This window comes from Gymnodraco acuticeps, unplaced genomic scaffold (assembly GCF_902827175.1).
Source record: "Gymnodraco acuticeps unplaced genomic scaffold, fGymAcu1.1, whole genome shotgun sequence".
Lineage (NCBI taxonomy): Eukaryota > Metazoa > Chordata > Actinopteri > Perciformes > Bathydraconidae > Gymnodraco > Gymnodraco acuticeps.
In genome coordinates, this window is record NW_022991896.1 from 489,981 (window position 1) to 505,495 (window position 15,515).

The 15,515-nt window shown below is 39.0% G+C and overlaps 2 protein-coding genes across 2 annotated transcripts in view; one reads left to right on the plus strand and one right to left on the minus strand.

Moving 5' to 3' along the window:
- Positions 1–1,732: 1,732 nt before the first annotated feature.
- Positions 1,733–7,080, plus strand: LOC117535561 (prolactin-releasing peptide-like). Its single transcript, XM_034200075.1, has 3 exons — positions 1,733–1,835; positions 3,857–4,021; positions 6,753–7,080. Exons 2-3 carry the CDS (start codon positions 3,886–3,888, stop codon positions 6,941–6,943), a joined length of 327 nt encoding a protein of 108 aa, XP_034055966.1. The 5' UTR covers positions 1,733–1,835; positions 3,857–3,885; the 3' UTR covers positions 6,944–7,080.
- A 468-nt stretch (positions 7,081–7,548) lies between these two features.
- The window catches only part of LOC117535559 (rab effector MyRIP-like), a 43,106-nt gene continuing 35,139 nt past the window's right edge, over positions 7,549–15,515 (minus strand). Inside the window, 6 exon segments of the mRNA XM_034200072.1 lie at positions 7,549–10,127; positions 12,200–12,260; positions 12,371–12,466; positions 13,216–13,377; positions 14,250–14,333; positions 14,335–14,442. Of these exon segments, the coding sequence (XP_034055963.1) occupies positions 10,084–10,127; positions 12,200–12,260; positions 12,371–12,466; positions 13,216–13,377; positions 14,250–14,333; positions 14,335–14,442 (555 nt within the window). The 3' untranslated portion in view covers positions 7,549–10,083.

The window sequence follows — 15,515 nt, forward strand, 5'->3', positions numbered from 1 at the left end:
GGAACACCACAGCTCACTGGGAGGGGGGGGGACAGAGTACCGTTTACCTCCACCATCTGTTCTCTCCCCTCCAGGTAGGATTGCATCCAGCTCACCGATAGTTTATCAAAACACACATCTGATCTCAGACCATGACTACATTATGTTCGCCCTAATGTGGAGGAGACCAGAGCGCTGCTGGAGGGTACACATACTCACATGGTCACACACAGACCACCGTCACATGCTACGCAGGACAATCATATAATTGCACAATGCGTTATTAGAGTTTCATTATATCGTACATGGCAAAAGTTTATTTTAACACAGAATGTTCCATTTCGAGTCCAAATGTTCATTGAAACACGATGCAGGTTGTCACTATTATGTTGAAAAGTCACATGTATCTCCAGTAGAGCTGTGACTATTCATTCATATTTACATCAATCACTGGATTATTTCCTTGATTAATTAATTGGTTTAAAAAATAACCAAAAATAATAAAACATCTTTGACATTTTCCTTTGTCTGGCGAGCGCTCCAATGCAAACAAATATTCAATTGTTTACCAAATGAGTAAAAGGTTGAATATGTTATCTAAACTATTATTTTTTTGCTCTACATGTGCTTCAGGATCCGTAAACTTCGTTTTGCAAATAAGCTTTCCTCCAATAAATCAGAAAGAAAATGTATTTTATCTTCAGGTTTCTTTTTTGAGCAGCTCTGTCACAAAGCATCGAGACCTCTCTCGACCCCGAGGTGACTTTACACCTGAACACACGAGTGAGAGGAGTTATCCACACCTTGAGTTCTCACTTAGGATGTATCAGTATGCTTGACATATGAATTGATACACACCTACAGTAGTTTCACCTCTTATTGCTTGTGGTGCAGTGGGTTGGTGTTGGGATCAGGGGGTCACAGGTTCAAACCCCACTGCAGTCAGCATGTCGTTGTGTCCCTGGGCAAGACACTTCACCCCAAATTGCTCCTGTGGGGATTGTCCACTGTACTCAGTATGTAAGTCGTTTTGGATAAAAGCGTCTAACAAGTGACATATAATGTAATATACTATATAGGGCGGCTGTGGCTCTGTGGTTAGTGTGCTGGACTTCGAATCAGGGGGTACCATGTTCGAGTCCCACTGCAGTCAGCATGTCGTTGTGTCCCTGAGACACTTCACCCCAAATTGCTCCTGTGGGGATTGTCCACAGTACTGAATGTATGAAATCGCTTTGGATAAAAGCGTCTAACAAATGACGTCTAATGTTTTTTTTTTTGCTTCCTGAATCAGTTTGATAGTGGCTTTAACTGTCACTGATTTCCATCTGCAACACAAACGTCATTTAAATCTTTCTCTGTCACTCTGTCCTCAGTGAAACACAACCGCTTTTACCTTGTTTTTGATAAAAGACATTGTTTTAAAGGTTCAGTTTTTGCTTTCATAATCTTTAGAGTTTATTTCAAAGAAGAAACTTCTTGCAATAGCTGTGATGAAGCTGGTCGATGAAAACCTCCCACCAGTCCCAGTCTCTGTCTGACAGACCTCCTTCAGGAGGGGGACTAATTTAAAGTTGTCCACATGTCACCGACTCCCTGATGGACCGCTCTGCTGCGTGAGGAACGTCAGAAAAACACCAGGAAACAGACCTGCTGTCTCCAAGAGAGGAGGGGGAGTTTAAAGAGTGGGAGGAGGGGAGGGAGGGGGGGGGTCGTGGTGTGTGACGGATGTTCTTGATTCATCATCCAACAACAACAGGAGCAGCGTGGGTATAAAAGGTGGAGAACACCTGCTCAACAACAACAACGACTGCAGACCTCCGCCAGCTGACTTCCGCCTGCCTCCAAAGTCCAGGGTAAGAGACAATATATATATATATATTTAACATGCAAGAGAATGAGGACAACATACGTTATTATTATTAGGTCTTTCTATCATTTGATGGTCTTAATGTTAATTTTTAACAATTTTTGGAAGAAATTAAAATGATCTACTGAACATAGGGAATTCAAACCCTCACTCATCGGTCAGTAAGAAATAAAATGATAGTAAAAAAAGTAGAGATACTCCTCGAGGTGATTATGTTAACTGATTAAACAGTTACATCTTTACTTATCATATAATATTGATAGAGTTTATAATGGTCACTATAATGTGTTTTTAAATTCATTAAAATCTTACTGTATGAATGTTTTGTGCTTAGTGTATCTATTATATAAAGAGGTACAGCTTTTATATTAGATTGAAATGTAGACCTTTTAATAATCTAACCTCACATGTTATTTTTGATGTCAGATTGTAAGAGTTTATGTTTCTTTGGACTCTCTTTTACAAAGGTTCAAAGGCTTTTTTCTCGCATGCACAAAAGCTACAGCGTAGACTCTTCAAACAGTGGAACGCAGTATTTACTTAAGACATGAAATAGTGCAAGAAAATAGTGCTTTGATTACAGAAAAATGCAGGAATAAGTAGACTATGCACATATCAAATAGAGCAAGGTAAACAGAGTAGAAATTAAATCCTGTACAGTGGAATACATATTAGTCTTTTTTGTGTCTAATAAAAGGTGAGTGTGTTTTTGTCAATAAAAATGAAATGCTTAAAACATGAAGAAAAGACATGAAATAGAACAAGGAAATTACAAAACGGTGCGAGTTAAAAGCAGTAACAAGTAGACTAAGATAAATTAATTCATCCAGTGAAATAAATACTAGTCCTTCTTGTTTTCAGTGTCCAATAGAAGTCGAGTGTGCTTCACTGACCAGCGTCTCTCCGCGCTCTTTAGTGCTGTTTCTATCTGTCACACAAAGAGGCACAGCTTTTCTATTACATTTGAAAGTGCATTTTAAATGATTGTTTTTGATATCTAATTGTATGACTGTAGTCTTTGTTAGAGCTTTCATCAGGATGTAATGTTCAAAAGCTTTACTGTCATGTGCAAGATAGCAACAGCGTAACAAGGACATACAATAAGCTTAAAACATGAAGGAAATACATGAAATAGAGCAAGGAAATTACAAAACGGTGCGAGTTCAAAGCAGAAATAAGTAGACTAAGATAAATGAATTCATCCAGTGAAATAAATACTAGTCCTTCTTGTTTTCAGTGTCTAATAAAAGTCGAGTGTGCTTCACTGACCAGCGTCTCTCCGTGCTCTTTAATGCTGTTCTTATCAATTACACCGAGAGGTACAGCTTCTCTATTCAAATGAAAAGCGCGTGTTAAACGATTTTACCTGATATAAATCTATTTTTTTAACTCTAACGGGACACGTAGGGCTCTTTTTAACATAGATGTAAGACTGAATTTGCTTTATTGTCACATGCAAAATAGCAACAGCGTAGTTGTTGCCAATAAACATCTTAAGTCCCAACTGTGCACCATTCAATATACAAAATACATCAAATAGTGACAGTGACAGTGTGGTGACAAGGGACACTAATTAAAAAGCAGTAACAAGTAGACTAAGCTGAATGAATTCTTACAGTGAAATAAATACTAGTCCTTCTTGTTTTCAGTGTCTAATAAAAGGCGAGTGTGCTTCACTGACCAGCGTCTCTCCGCGCTCTTTATTGCTGCTTTATCATCTGTCATACAAAGAGGCACAGCTTCTCTAACGCTTTTTAGGATGTAATATTCAAAAGATTTACTGTCATGCGCAAGATAGCGACACCAAAGTTGTTGGAAATAAATAGGACATACAAAATGTTTAAAACATGAAGAGAGGCGTTCAAGAAAATAGTGCAAATTACAAAAAGCAGTAATAAGTAGATTAAGCTAAATGAATTCATCCAGTGAAATACATACTAGTCCTTCTTGTTTTCAGTGTGTATTTAAAGGTGAGTGTTTGCTTCACTAACCAGCGTCTCTCTGCAGTGCCTTCATCACTCCTCCTCGTCCTCCTGATGCATCCTGGGAGATCAGCTGACGACTGGCTGCCTGCAGCTCTCTCTCTGCTGCTCCTCTCCTGCAGCTTCAGCCGCGCTCACAGCTCCACGCTGGAGCACGACTTCCCCCTCGTGCACAATGTCGACAACAGAAGTAAGACTTTGTTTGTTTTCTATTACCTGCAGAGATTCAAAAGGTGGAGGTGTGTGTTTATGGTCTGCTTTTGGTTGTCTTTAGTGACCTTTTGAAGACACCTGAAAATATATCTTTCTTCGTATCAAATTAGTTTTTCTGTACTTTTGAAATGTACATTGTTTAACACTGTGAGGAATATCTAAATCCACTATTTGTGGTACACTAGTCATTTCTTTTTATTAACTAAGTGTATTATTTTTGTCTCAATTGACTTTTAAAAGATTTAAATTAACTAACTATAACTATTCTATGTATGTTTAGACTTTATGATGCTGCTGTAATACACTAAGGGGGGTCAAACTCAAATACACAGTGGGCCAAAATAAAAAAATGGGTACTAGTCGAGGGCCGGACTGGTTCAATGTTTATTGCAGAACTTATTGAAATGAACTTATTGCACATATTAAACCTGGAACTAACAAAGCTTCAATTATTGCCTATAAAAACAACATTAAACATTAAGTTGCATTCATTTCTTACGGCTCTATCTGCAGCTTTTCCAGAGTCATTTATTATGAGTACATTTTCCCACAGGCCAACAACAGCTTCAACAAAACTATTTCCCTCAAAGAGAAAACCAAACATGCCCTGTTGTCGTGAGAGAGAAAAGGCAGAAGGAAACATCCATTGAAACTCAGTGCTGCTCTGTGATGCTAGTTCAAGCCAGATACTTGGCATCTCATCTTGGGTGCAAGTTCGGGACCCCCTTGAAAACGAGATGGTGCATCTCAAGGGGTTTATCCCAATGAATACAATTTCTATATATATAAGTTCATCAATGTTTGTGCTCAGGCTCTGAGCTGAGGAGACCCTCAGGATGGAGTGAAGGTGTGCGTGCAATATACAGGAGGGCCAGATCTAATAGGAATTAGAAATGAAATCCACCAAGGGCCGGATTTGGCCCCCGGGCCTTGAGTTTGACACATGTGACCTAATCTATTTGTATGAGTAGTTTGTACAACACAATGACTTCTAATGAATGAATTCAACATATAGTTTAAGGAGATATGCGCACAGATTTTATTCAGCTCAAAATTAGAAACACCATCAATCCATTAATTTGTGGAACACTTGTTTTTCATGTGATCTACTTGGTGTATTATTTTGTCACAATTTACAAAATACTGCACGATAATTCCTGTTATTTTGTTTTACTACACTGAACAAAAATATAAACGCAACACTTTTGTTTTTGCTCCCATTTTTCATGAGATGAACTCAAAGATCTAAAACATTTTCTATATACACAAAATAACCATTTCTCTCAAATATTGTTCACAAATCTGAACAAATCTGTGATAGTGAGCACTTCTCCTTTGCCGAGATAATCCATCCCACCTCACAGGTGTGGCATATCAAGATGCTGATTAGACAGCATGATTATTGCACAGGTGTGCCTTAGGCTGGCCACAATAAAAGGCCACTCTGAAACGTGCAGTTTTGCTTTATTGGGGGGGTCCGAAAACCAGTCAGTATCTCATGTGAGGGGTAGGATTAGGGGTAGGGGTAGGGTAATGTTGTGAATCGAGTGGCCTGTGTTCGTCGTCCATAACATACGCCTGCCCATACCATAACCCCACCACCACCATGGGCCACTCGATTCACAACATTACCCTAACCCTAACCCTACCCCTAATCCTACCCCTCACACCAGATACTGACTGGTTTTCGGACCCCCCCAGACCCCCCCAATAAAGCAAAACTGCACGTTTCAGAGTGGCCTTTTATTGTGGCCAGCCTAAGGCACACCTGTGCAATAATCATGCTGTCTAATCAGCATCTTGATATGCCACACCTGTGAGGTGGGATGGATTATCTCGGCAAAGGAGAAGTGCTCACTATCACAGATTCTTTCAGATTTGTGAACAATATTTGAGAGAAATGGTTATTTTGTGTTTATAGAAAAGGTTTTAGATCTTTGAGTTCATCTCATGAAAAATGGGAGCAAAAACAAAAGTGTTGCTTTTATATTTTTGTTCAGTGTATATGTTGAATGATCTACTTTAGATTACATAACGGTTAAAGGGTGTATGTGTCATTGTTATTATATTATTTATTTTATATACTGTGCATTTAGAGAAGAAAGACCCTATATAGACAATTAAAGGAACAACGTCTGATTGTATGGATTAGTCTTTTAGGTTACAACATCGATTCGTTGACTTTAAAGTGTATTATAATCATACTGTTGACCGGCGGTAATGTTTTTAAACTTGTATTTCAGCAGTTTCTACAGTTATTTCAGCAATCATATCTATTTGATTCATAGATCATTTAATAAGAGGATGAAAATGATAATACTTCAGCCGGAAATATTGATTGTATAGAAGTAGAACTGAAGTACGTATTGTGAAGACAGGATATATAATAATAATACACTTTATTTGTATAGCGCAAAGCAGCCCAAAGTGCTCTACAGAAAACACAACAACAATATTAAAATAAATACAGAACAAGATAAAACATCAACAGGGATCCTAATGAAATTCCATTGAAGTAAAGCTGACAAGATATAACATAAGAAGAAAAGACACAAAGGGAGGGTTGTGTGTGAATGTGTGCAAAGGTAAAGAGTGTGTGTAATTGCACAGAAAGGAGAGCACTTTAGTCTCTATACTTTCCCCCCTAGTGAACTCTCTTAGTATTGCACCATACTCTGCTGACCCCTCTGTTCCTGTGTGTCCTCCAGGTCCAGAGATCGACCCCTTCTGGTACGTGGGCCGCGGGGTGAGACCCATCGGGCGCTTTGGGAAGCGGCACAGCGGCCTGCAGGGCAGCGGGGGGGCGACGCCGGGCCTCAGGACGTTATCTCTGCTGCTGCTGCACAGCCTCAGGAACAAAGAGAGTCTGGAGGAGGAAGACAGGGACTGGTTACCCTGACACAGCACGCTTCATTTTGTATCTGAGCTCAAATACTGCTCTCACTCGTACCTGTGTCTCTCTCTGGTGTCTGGGACCAGGCCTTGGTGGATGATCCTTCATATCTGTACATAAAAATGCATCTATATTGATTAATAAACGAGGATGTTGTGATTATATCTGTGCGTCACTTTGCCTTCACGATAACATATATAAAAACAGTCGTTAAAAATAAGGAATTTCACTTATAACTGTTAGATAATAATCCTGTTTACTAATAAATAGGATTGCTATATGTTTGGTTTTATTAACAGTTAAATATTTCACATGTTATATATATGTGATATATATTGAATACTTTATCAACGGTTACAAATATGTTTTTGGTTCATCTATCTATATAATGTTTCATAGAAGTTTTACAAACAATTTCCCTTAAGGTTTGCAAATCATTTGGTTGTCATTTAAAATACTTAATATAATATCACTTATAAGAAAACAATATTATTTCATTAAGTAAAACAACTGTGGACTAAAGTGTGTTCACCATTAATAGTATTGGTTATTATAAAGTGTTACCACCGTCCTGTATTTGCATAACAACGATTCCTTTAGAATAAGACATCTTTTTAAGTTTGCAAATTTTATTCATTTCATAATACATGTTTGTCTGCACATAGAGAATCTGTATTTTTTGCTTGATAACATTTCCTCCAACATGTCATATGGAGCGCATCGAACGATTGCACATAAAGTGAGAGTCCTACATCTCACTGGGTTTAAAGTGAGATCTGTCTGCAGCTCTGAGGGAATCTCATCATTTATCCCGAGACACCGTTACAGTAAATTCGACTTCCTGCGTGAACCCCGCCCTCAGGACAATATACACAGTCTCTTGCACACAACACTGAAAGATTGGTCAACTATGATTGGGCAATACACATTATTCTATATCATATCCATCTTTTCACACATATACATATATTAATAAATTCTGTGATGAGATAATATTATTTTTTACATTAGAAAAATACAGGACACTGATGATTGGACCCTTGTGGCTGTGCTTCTCATGGGACATTTTCACATCAAATTTCGATAAAACCAGAAACATGCTTTTATACATCGACACCTCCGGAGAACAAGATTGACAAAAGTACAGGATCAATGTGCAAAACCCGAGAAGTGAAAGGCTGGGATGAAGAGGGGCAGAGCATTCATTCAGAGGATCATCACACCTTTTTCAGTTCAAGCAGTCCATCAGCAAAAACAACTCTGCAGAAACGTTGACAACCGTATGCATGGCTAACTGAGAACCTGACTAATGCAAGTGGTCACAGAGTAAAGAAAAACAACCAAAACTGAAAGGCAGTATTCTCAAATCTAGTGTTTAAGGAGTACAAATACAGTGTGAATCAGTGTGTACTAGCCGCTCCAAAGATGCCTGTTGACACCCGTGTTTTTGCACCATTTACCGTCGTCATTACTGGCAGAATATCAAATGGTAAATGCAGGCGTACACTGAAAGCACTTTGAGTCATGAGAGTGAGATAGAACCGACTGAGGAGGGCTCCTTTGAGGAGAGAATAAAGCCTTCAATGTGCAATAGTACTTATATCAGTGATGTTGCATAAAAACGTTCAGTAAGTACAAAAATAAATTGCTTGTAACAAAATCATGGTTTCATGGCATTTGTTTTATAGCCCATGTGACTTCATTATGTAAAAAATCTTTGCAAGATTGAATGAATGCAACACAAAAGTGTGGACATGACACAGCGAAAGGTTAAAACATGAAAATACCTTTTTGTTTAAAAAAAAAAGGCCACAACGTTTGAAAGTAAACAAAGAAAATGACTTTAGGTTGAAGAATACTGAACAGGGGGAAAGTTGGCAAACCTGAATGTCAGACCTGAGTTGAGTTTGTCTGACATTCAGACATTAGTTTCACTCGTTTCAATGTAAAAGCATAGCCCTCATATTAAGGCTGTGTCTGTTTCTACGTAGCTTTAATAATACTTGGGAAAGCACTTCATCGACATGTATTTGAAGAATAGTTGGACAATATGGGAAATACACCTTTTCATTTTATGAGAATCGCGTGTCTGCCTTGTTATGAAGTTAATTAGCTGGTTAGCTTAGCTTAGCTTAAAGACTGAAATTCAGGAGAAACATTTAGACTGGCTCTGTTTGACGGAACAATATATGTCTATCTTTTGTACAGTTAAAACAAAAATATAAATCTCTATATGTATGTAAAGGTGAACTTTAGAAGTGCTGCTAATATCATAACCTTTGTGAAGTCAAGCTAGCAAGCTAGAGTCTTTATGCTAAACTAAGCTAACAGGCTTCATATGAACTGTACACACTCTACTGTAGTTTTGATCTTTGTCTGTAAATCTAGTCAAAACGTTATTTCCCGATACCAATCATGTAACTACTTTATTTGAGGCCGTAAAGAAGGGATAAATGATTTCTCAAATGTGCTTTGTTTTTCCTTTTTAGCCCTCTAGTTAGGAAGGAAGGACGAAAACAGTCGTGGCCCTGATACCTTGTGTGTCTAACCCTTATTTTCTGGCAAGTGCATGAATTATTAAAATGGTTAACATATCAAAGGTGTTACAATCATTCCCCAATGAGGATTACCATCTGATAGCTGTGTGTGGAAATCATCCATAAAAGCTCTGAGGGGGGGGCTTAGAGTTTGACATGTCACCTGTTGAGAAAGAGGATGCAGTATAAAACACTGGATCACAGAAAGTTTCACTTGATTTTTCCACGTCTTCATTGTACAGTAAATCACAATACTCTTGCAAACAGATAGAAAAGGGGAATGAGAGTTATTCTTGTCTGTACAGATGTTATTTTTCTGTAGGGCCATGAGGATTGTTTGCAGATATTTAAGGCAGACTGTCGAGTTATCCTTGCTTTATGTTACGAAGTGAAGAAATGGACGATTCATGGGAAAGACGAAAGAGCCAGTTGTCTCTTTTGCCGGTTTTTGACTGACAGGGTACCGACAGAGTGCTTTTAGGGTCACAGGGCAGGTGTTGGCCCCTGATTGGCCTGGAGGCGGGCACTGGGTCAAGGCACTGGATGAGAGGGGCCCGTCCCTGGGGCTCTGAAACCGCCCTGAGGGACTCCTTGTGCTGCTGACTGTCACTACGGCCGAAACACTTTCACCTGTTGCTCTGGCTCCAACTTCTCTGAAATTCAAAAGAAAAAACTGCATTTAATATACAATATGGTATTCCCAATGGCGATAAGACTGTTAAATACCTGAACCTTTGAGAGAACATCCATAATATTCATCTGTTTGCAACTTACATATACATATATCAATATTCCAAAGAATATTCTGCAGTATTTCTACTATATTCTATTTTATTTTGTATACTTGCACTATTATCTGTGTTGTTGTGTCGCACTGTTGGAGGAGCCTGGGACCTAAGATTTCTGTTGTCATAACTACACTATAGCTATGCACACATGACAATAAAAGCCTTGAATCCTTGGTACTTCCTGCCTGTGAGTTTGGTGGCATCCATTGCAGTCATTGCTGTCAGCTTCACTCGGATAGGGTTTTCTTTAATGTTCATAGTCCAGGACATTTTTATCAAAAGCCGAATTACCTTCAAAGGTCTCCTCCTTTCCCAAAACAAACACAGCCGGCGATTTAAACTGTTTGCATACTGAATAAAGCAGTTTAATGTTTAAAATGTGTGGTTCTCCAAGGCAGTTTGGCAGACAGAAGATGTACAGGCTGCGAGATAACAATAACGTTTCTCATCTTATTTATCGCTTAAGATCCAGACATCCAATAAAAAAGCTTTATTGGGTTAAAATGTATATTTAAAAGTACTAAAATCTATACGTTTTATTGTAAACAAATGTGGGTTCAAATTCATAATCTCGCAGACAACCGTAACGCTGGCAAATCTTCAAGTGGATACACTGCTTTTACCAAAGACCAAATGAAACGTAAATACAATTACAGATTTCTCTAGGTTTACTGAAAGAAGTAAACAACCAAATATATAACGGGGTCCAATTGTGTTATACTATTAATAACATATGATTCAGATGAACACATCAGACTTGTGTCTAAAAGTCACGACAGTCTTTACCAGTGATACATTTAGTGCATAGTGTATGATGGCCAGACTAAAAGGACACGTTAAGCTGGAACCAGCGATATGATTACATGTCTCGGTCATTGATTTTGCCCCATTGTCCATCGTGCTTTCTGGCTTTGGAGATGTGCTGAAAAAGCCACCCTGAATCAGAGCTATTGTGCGGATTCTGCTAAAGGGAAAATCGAGACAGACGAACAGAAAAAGGCCATTCACTGATATGAAAAAGGGAACCGACTTCTTGTAGGTTGATACAACAGCCTTACATCTAATGGATCTTTTCAGTTCCTTAGTCCCATTCGAGCAGATGTATTCACACATCCTTTCAGCCGCCAATGACAAAGCGTAAAATGTGTGATGTTAACTAAAGATGAATAAAAGTGCCTTTCGTTTCAATCCCCATCTGCAGCTGTTTCACACACACTGAGCGCACTGTCGAAGACACATTTAGCATTATCTATCCATGACTGGTACAGTGGAGGGTTCACTGTACAGAAGATAGAACATCAACGCAGTAAATGTATTCAACCATTTGGGTAATTTAGTCAACACAGCTCTGAAAAGTACTCCAGAAAAAGTATGTTTATTTCAATATAGTACTAGATGTTTCCAAATGTATGTATGCATGCAAATAGAGGAGTACAAAAACAAAATAATTCACATTTAAAAAGCAGGAATCAGATCATTTGTTGTGTGTTCTCTCACCAAGTAATCGATGGGTGAAAAAGCTGCCAATTAATCTCACAGTTGACAGGTAGGTGATTTTTGCAGCTTGTGTGCGCTACCGTTGTGCAGCGACCGTAAGAAATGCAGCAGTGATGGAGGACAGAATGTGATTTTTTTAAAAGACAAAGCCTAGGAGGGATCTTTTAGATGGCTTTGATGCAGTGAATAGAAGATCTCTTGTTACTGTGCAGCCTGCGGGCCAGAGGGAGAGCAATTAAGCTTTTGGGTTTGCAGCTGAGGAATCAGGCATTTAATCACCTTCAGTTACAACACAGCTCAACAAATAATTGTATTTCATATAGGTTTAGATTTGTCACAGTTATATATGTTATCTTATTGTTTACATGTTACCGAATGAATGTATGCATGCAAATAGTTTTTATATGTATGTACTGTGCAAAGCAAACCTTGTTAGGTACCTTTCAGTGGGGGGGCAGGGAGCTTCCTCCTCTGATGGCGTGATGAGTCCAGGGTTTGAGGCTGTAATCAGAGTACTGGTATTATACACCTCATCCAAATACTTTATGATAAAATGTTAAGACCATGGAGATATAGAACATGTTTGTGTGTTGGAGAGTCACTCGAGTTACCTTGGCCTTTGGCTTGAACTTGGAGAAATGATTGCAGACATTCACATTCAACCCAGCTGTTTTCAGAGCGGATATCCTCGCCTCGATGTTCGAAATCTGAAGAGGAGATACACACTTGAGGTGAATATCTGTTGCTATCTGTCTGCTTTGTGAATATGTATTTTAGTTTAGTTTTTATATATGCTTTTATCATAATATAAGTATCTCTGTTGAATATTGTTTTACTGATTGTATTTACCTGTTATTTGAAGTGAATTTTTGTTTTTAGGATGACTTTCAACATCTGTCCAGGGACTACAGACGAAAAATAGCCTGTTGGCTAACTCTGGCGCATTTACAGAAATGTCAATCAATTTATGCACTGTCCCTGTCAAATAAATATATATAAATAAAAAAATAAAAATAAATAAAATAAATGAATAGGACGAACATTTTCACTAAAAGACATCACCAAGAAACTTCCCCAGTTGATGACTTACATTCAGACAATTGCTTTTTGTAGTTCATGGTTTTTGAGATGTTATGTTTATATATGGGAATGAGGCATCATCTAATGCTAACTTTTGGTGAGATTAAGGGAAACCTACAGTCTCAAATAGACAACATTAGTATCATTAACACCTAATTTATTAATTTGCACTAGTCTGAAGGAAGACTTGTTATGGAGGAATAATTGAAAATGAACCAGTGCATGAAGAACAATGTCTAATCCTATAGTTTCTCGCCTTAAAAGCACAATTGAATACAACATAATTAGAAATGTTCTTTTAAATAAATTGTATTGCGTTGAAATGTCTGTGCATGTATGGTCCAAACCAAACTGCAGGACTCCTCCTCTCCAGTACCTGTATCTCAGAGTGCTGCACCTGGGCGGCAGCAGAGGCCACCTGGTCCTCCAGGAAGGACAGCTCTGTGTCGCTGGTGCCGCTCTGAATGCTGCGTGCGCACTCCTCCAGGTCCCCCAGCTCCCCCTCCAGGCCGTACACCTCACCTGCAGCCAGGTACACCTGCTCAGGGGAGAAGAGGAGAAGATTCAACGGTTTTATTGTCATATGCACAAAGCTACAGTGTAGAAATGGCAATGCAATTATTTTGAACTGAGCTCCTCCAACAATGCAACATATATAATAAAATACATATAAGTAAGTAGATTAAGCATTTAGGCCCAGTTCCAAACCGCCCCCTACACACAATAGATCCTGCAAACATTTACTGGTAAACTGACATTTAATATTGTCCTACAGATGTTAACAACTTCATGGTTGCCTCAGACTTTTTTACATTTAGGATCATATCCCCATGGCTAGTCTAGAAAAAGGTAAACGTGTGCATTTGATCGTACGGTTTTGTATATTTACGAGGACTGACAGAAAAACTGATTTAAAACAAATAAAGGATTACAAAACAAGATTTTTTGAGTTATGATGTATTCTTCTTTCTCCAAGAGATGCTGATTTGAAACCAAACCCAAAGCTTGCCGATGAATGTATACCCTCTAGCTCAGCGGTTCCCAACCTCTGGCCGCGTCCCCCTAGTGGTCCGCGAACGCTTTGCAAGTGGGCCGCCAAATAATTTGCAAAACATTATGATTTGTGTGGAAACAGTTCATTATTAAGATTTTTTTTTATTTGAACCTCCTTTCCTTTCTCTTTCTTGATCCTCCTTAGCAACGGTCATTACAGTCCTTGACAACGGTCTGTTCTACTGGATTAACAACGTGTCACATGTTCTGAATTGACCAATCAGAAGAACTTTTGAAAACGGTTGGGAACCGCTGTCCTAGCTGTGAGATTAAGAAGGTAGCCTCATTCTGCTGTGAGTGTTTGGGGCCTTAGTTTCAGATCACATTACTTTGATCATTTGGCGGTAAGATGCTTACGTTCTCCTCCATCTTGGTGAGCCTCTGGTCCAGCTGGCGGGTGTCGGCGCTGTTGGACACGGGGGGGGGCGCTGAGGGGCTCTGATTGGCTGAAGCTCTCTCCTCCTGCCTCTCCGATCAGCTCCTCTGTGGCGTTCAACACCTTCAGCACCTCCGTGGTGATGCTGCAGAGAGAGGCCGCCGAGTACTTCTGCTTCACCACACCACACACACACACACACACACACACACACACACACACACACACACACACACACACACACACACACACACACACACACACACACACACACACACACACACACACACACACACACACACACTCATCAGACGCAGTGATACTCTGAGAAACCTTTTAAGAGACGTTGAGAGCAAAATGAATCGATGCATATGTGGAGAAAAGTAGGCCACGACATAGATAGTGAAAAACATCTTTCAGGAAGCCAGGGGATTTTACAAAATACAATTAGGCAAACGATGATAGAAGGGGAGCAAATAAATGACATGTTGATTTTACATGGTTTTTAACACATCAGAAGCCCTATATGATGTCCTTCAAATAATCTTATCATGTCCCCCACTCAAATATATTTTGTTTATTGTCATAGCGGAGTACAAACATTAGAAAATTCACATTTAAAAAAGCAGGAATCAGACCATTTTTTACGTGTCGTTTTTTCACTTTTCACCATGTAATCGATTTGTGAAAAAGCTGCCAATTAATCTCATAGTTGATTTTTGCATTTCTAATCAGCAGCTCGAGTTATATAGACTCTTCTTGCACTATTTCAATTGTATTTGTATTCACTTGCACCTCTCAAAACATTCTATGTGTTGCACAGTGGAGGAGCCTGTGACCTACGTTTTTCATTGCCATATCTACACTAATGTGCACATTATAATAAAGCCTTGAATCTTGGAACCATTGTGCTGCTGGTCTTTAATCAGCTGTTGTGAGGTACGCAGGTGCAGAACAAAGAACTGGACGTGAGAAATGCAGCAGCGATGGAGGAGGACAGAAAGTGAGAAAGCTTTTAAGACAAAGCAGGAGGGATCTTTTATATCTGGAGGCTTTGATGCTTTAAAAAGACGTTGCAGTGAATAGAAGGTCTCGTGTTACTGTGTAGTAGCAATTATGGCGTTTAGTTTGCAGCCGAGGAATCAGGCATCGAATCACCTCCCAGATGTTAGATAAAGCTCACATCCTGCATTGTATGACCACGGAAAAACCAAAAATGCAACATCCTAATGGAGTTTTGTTGAATA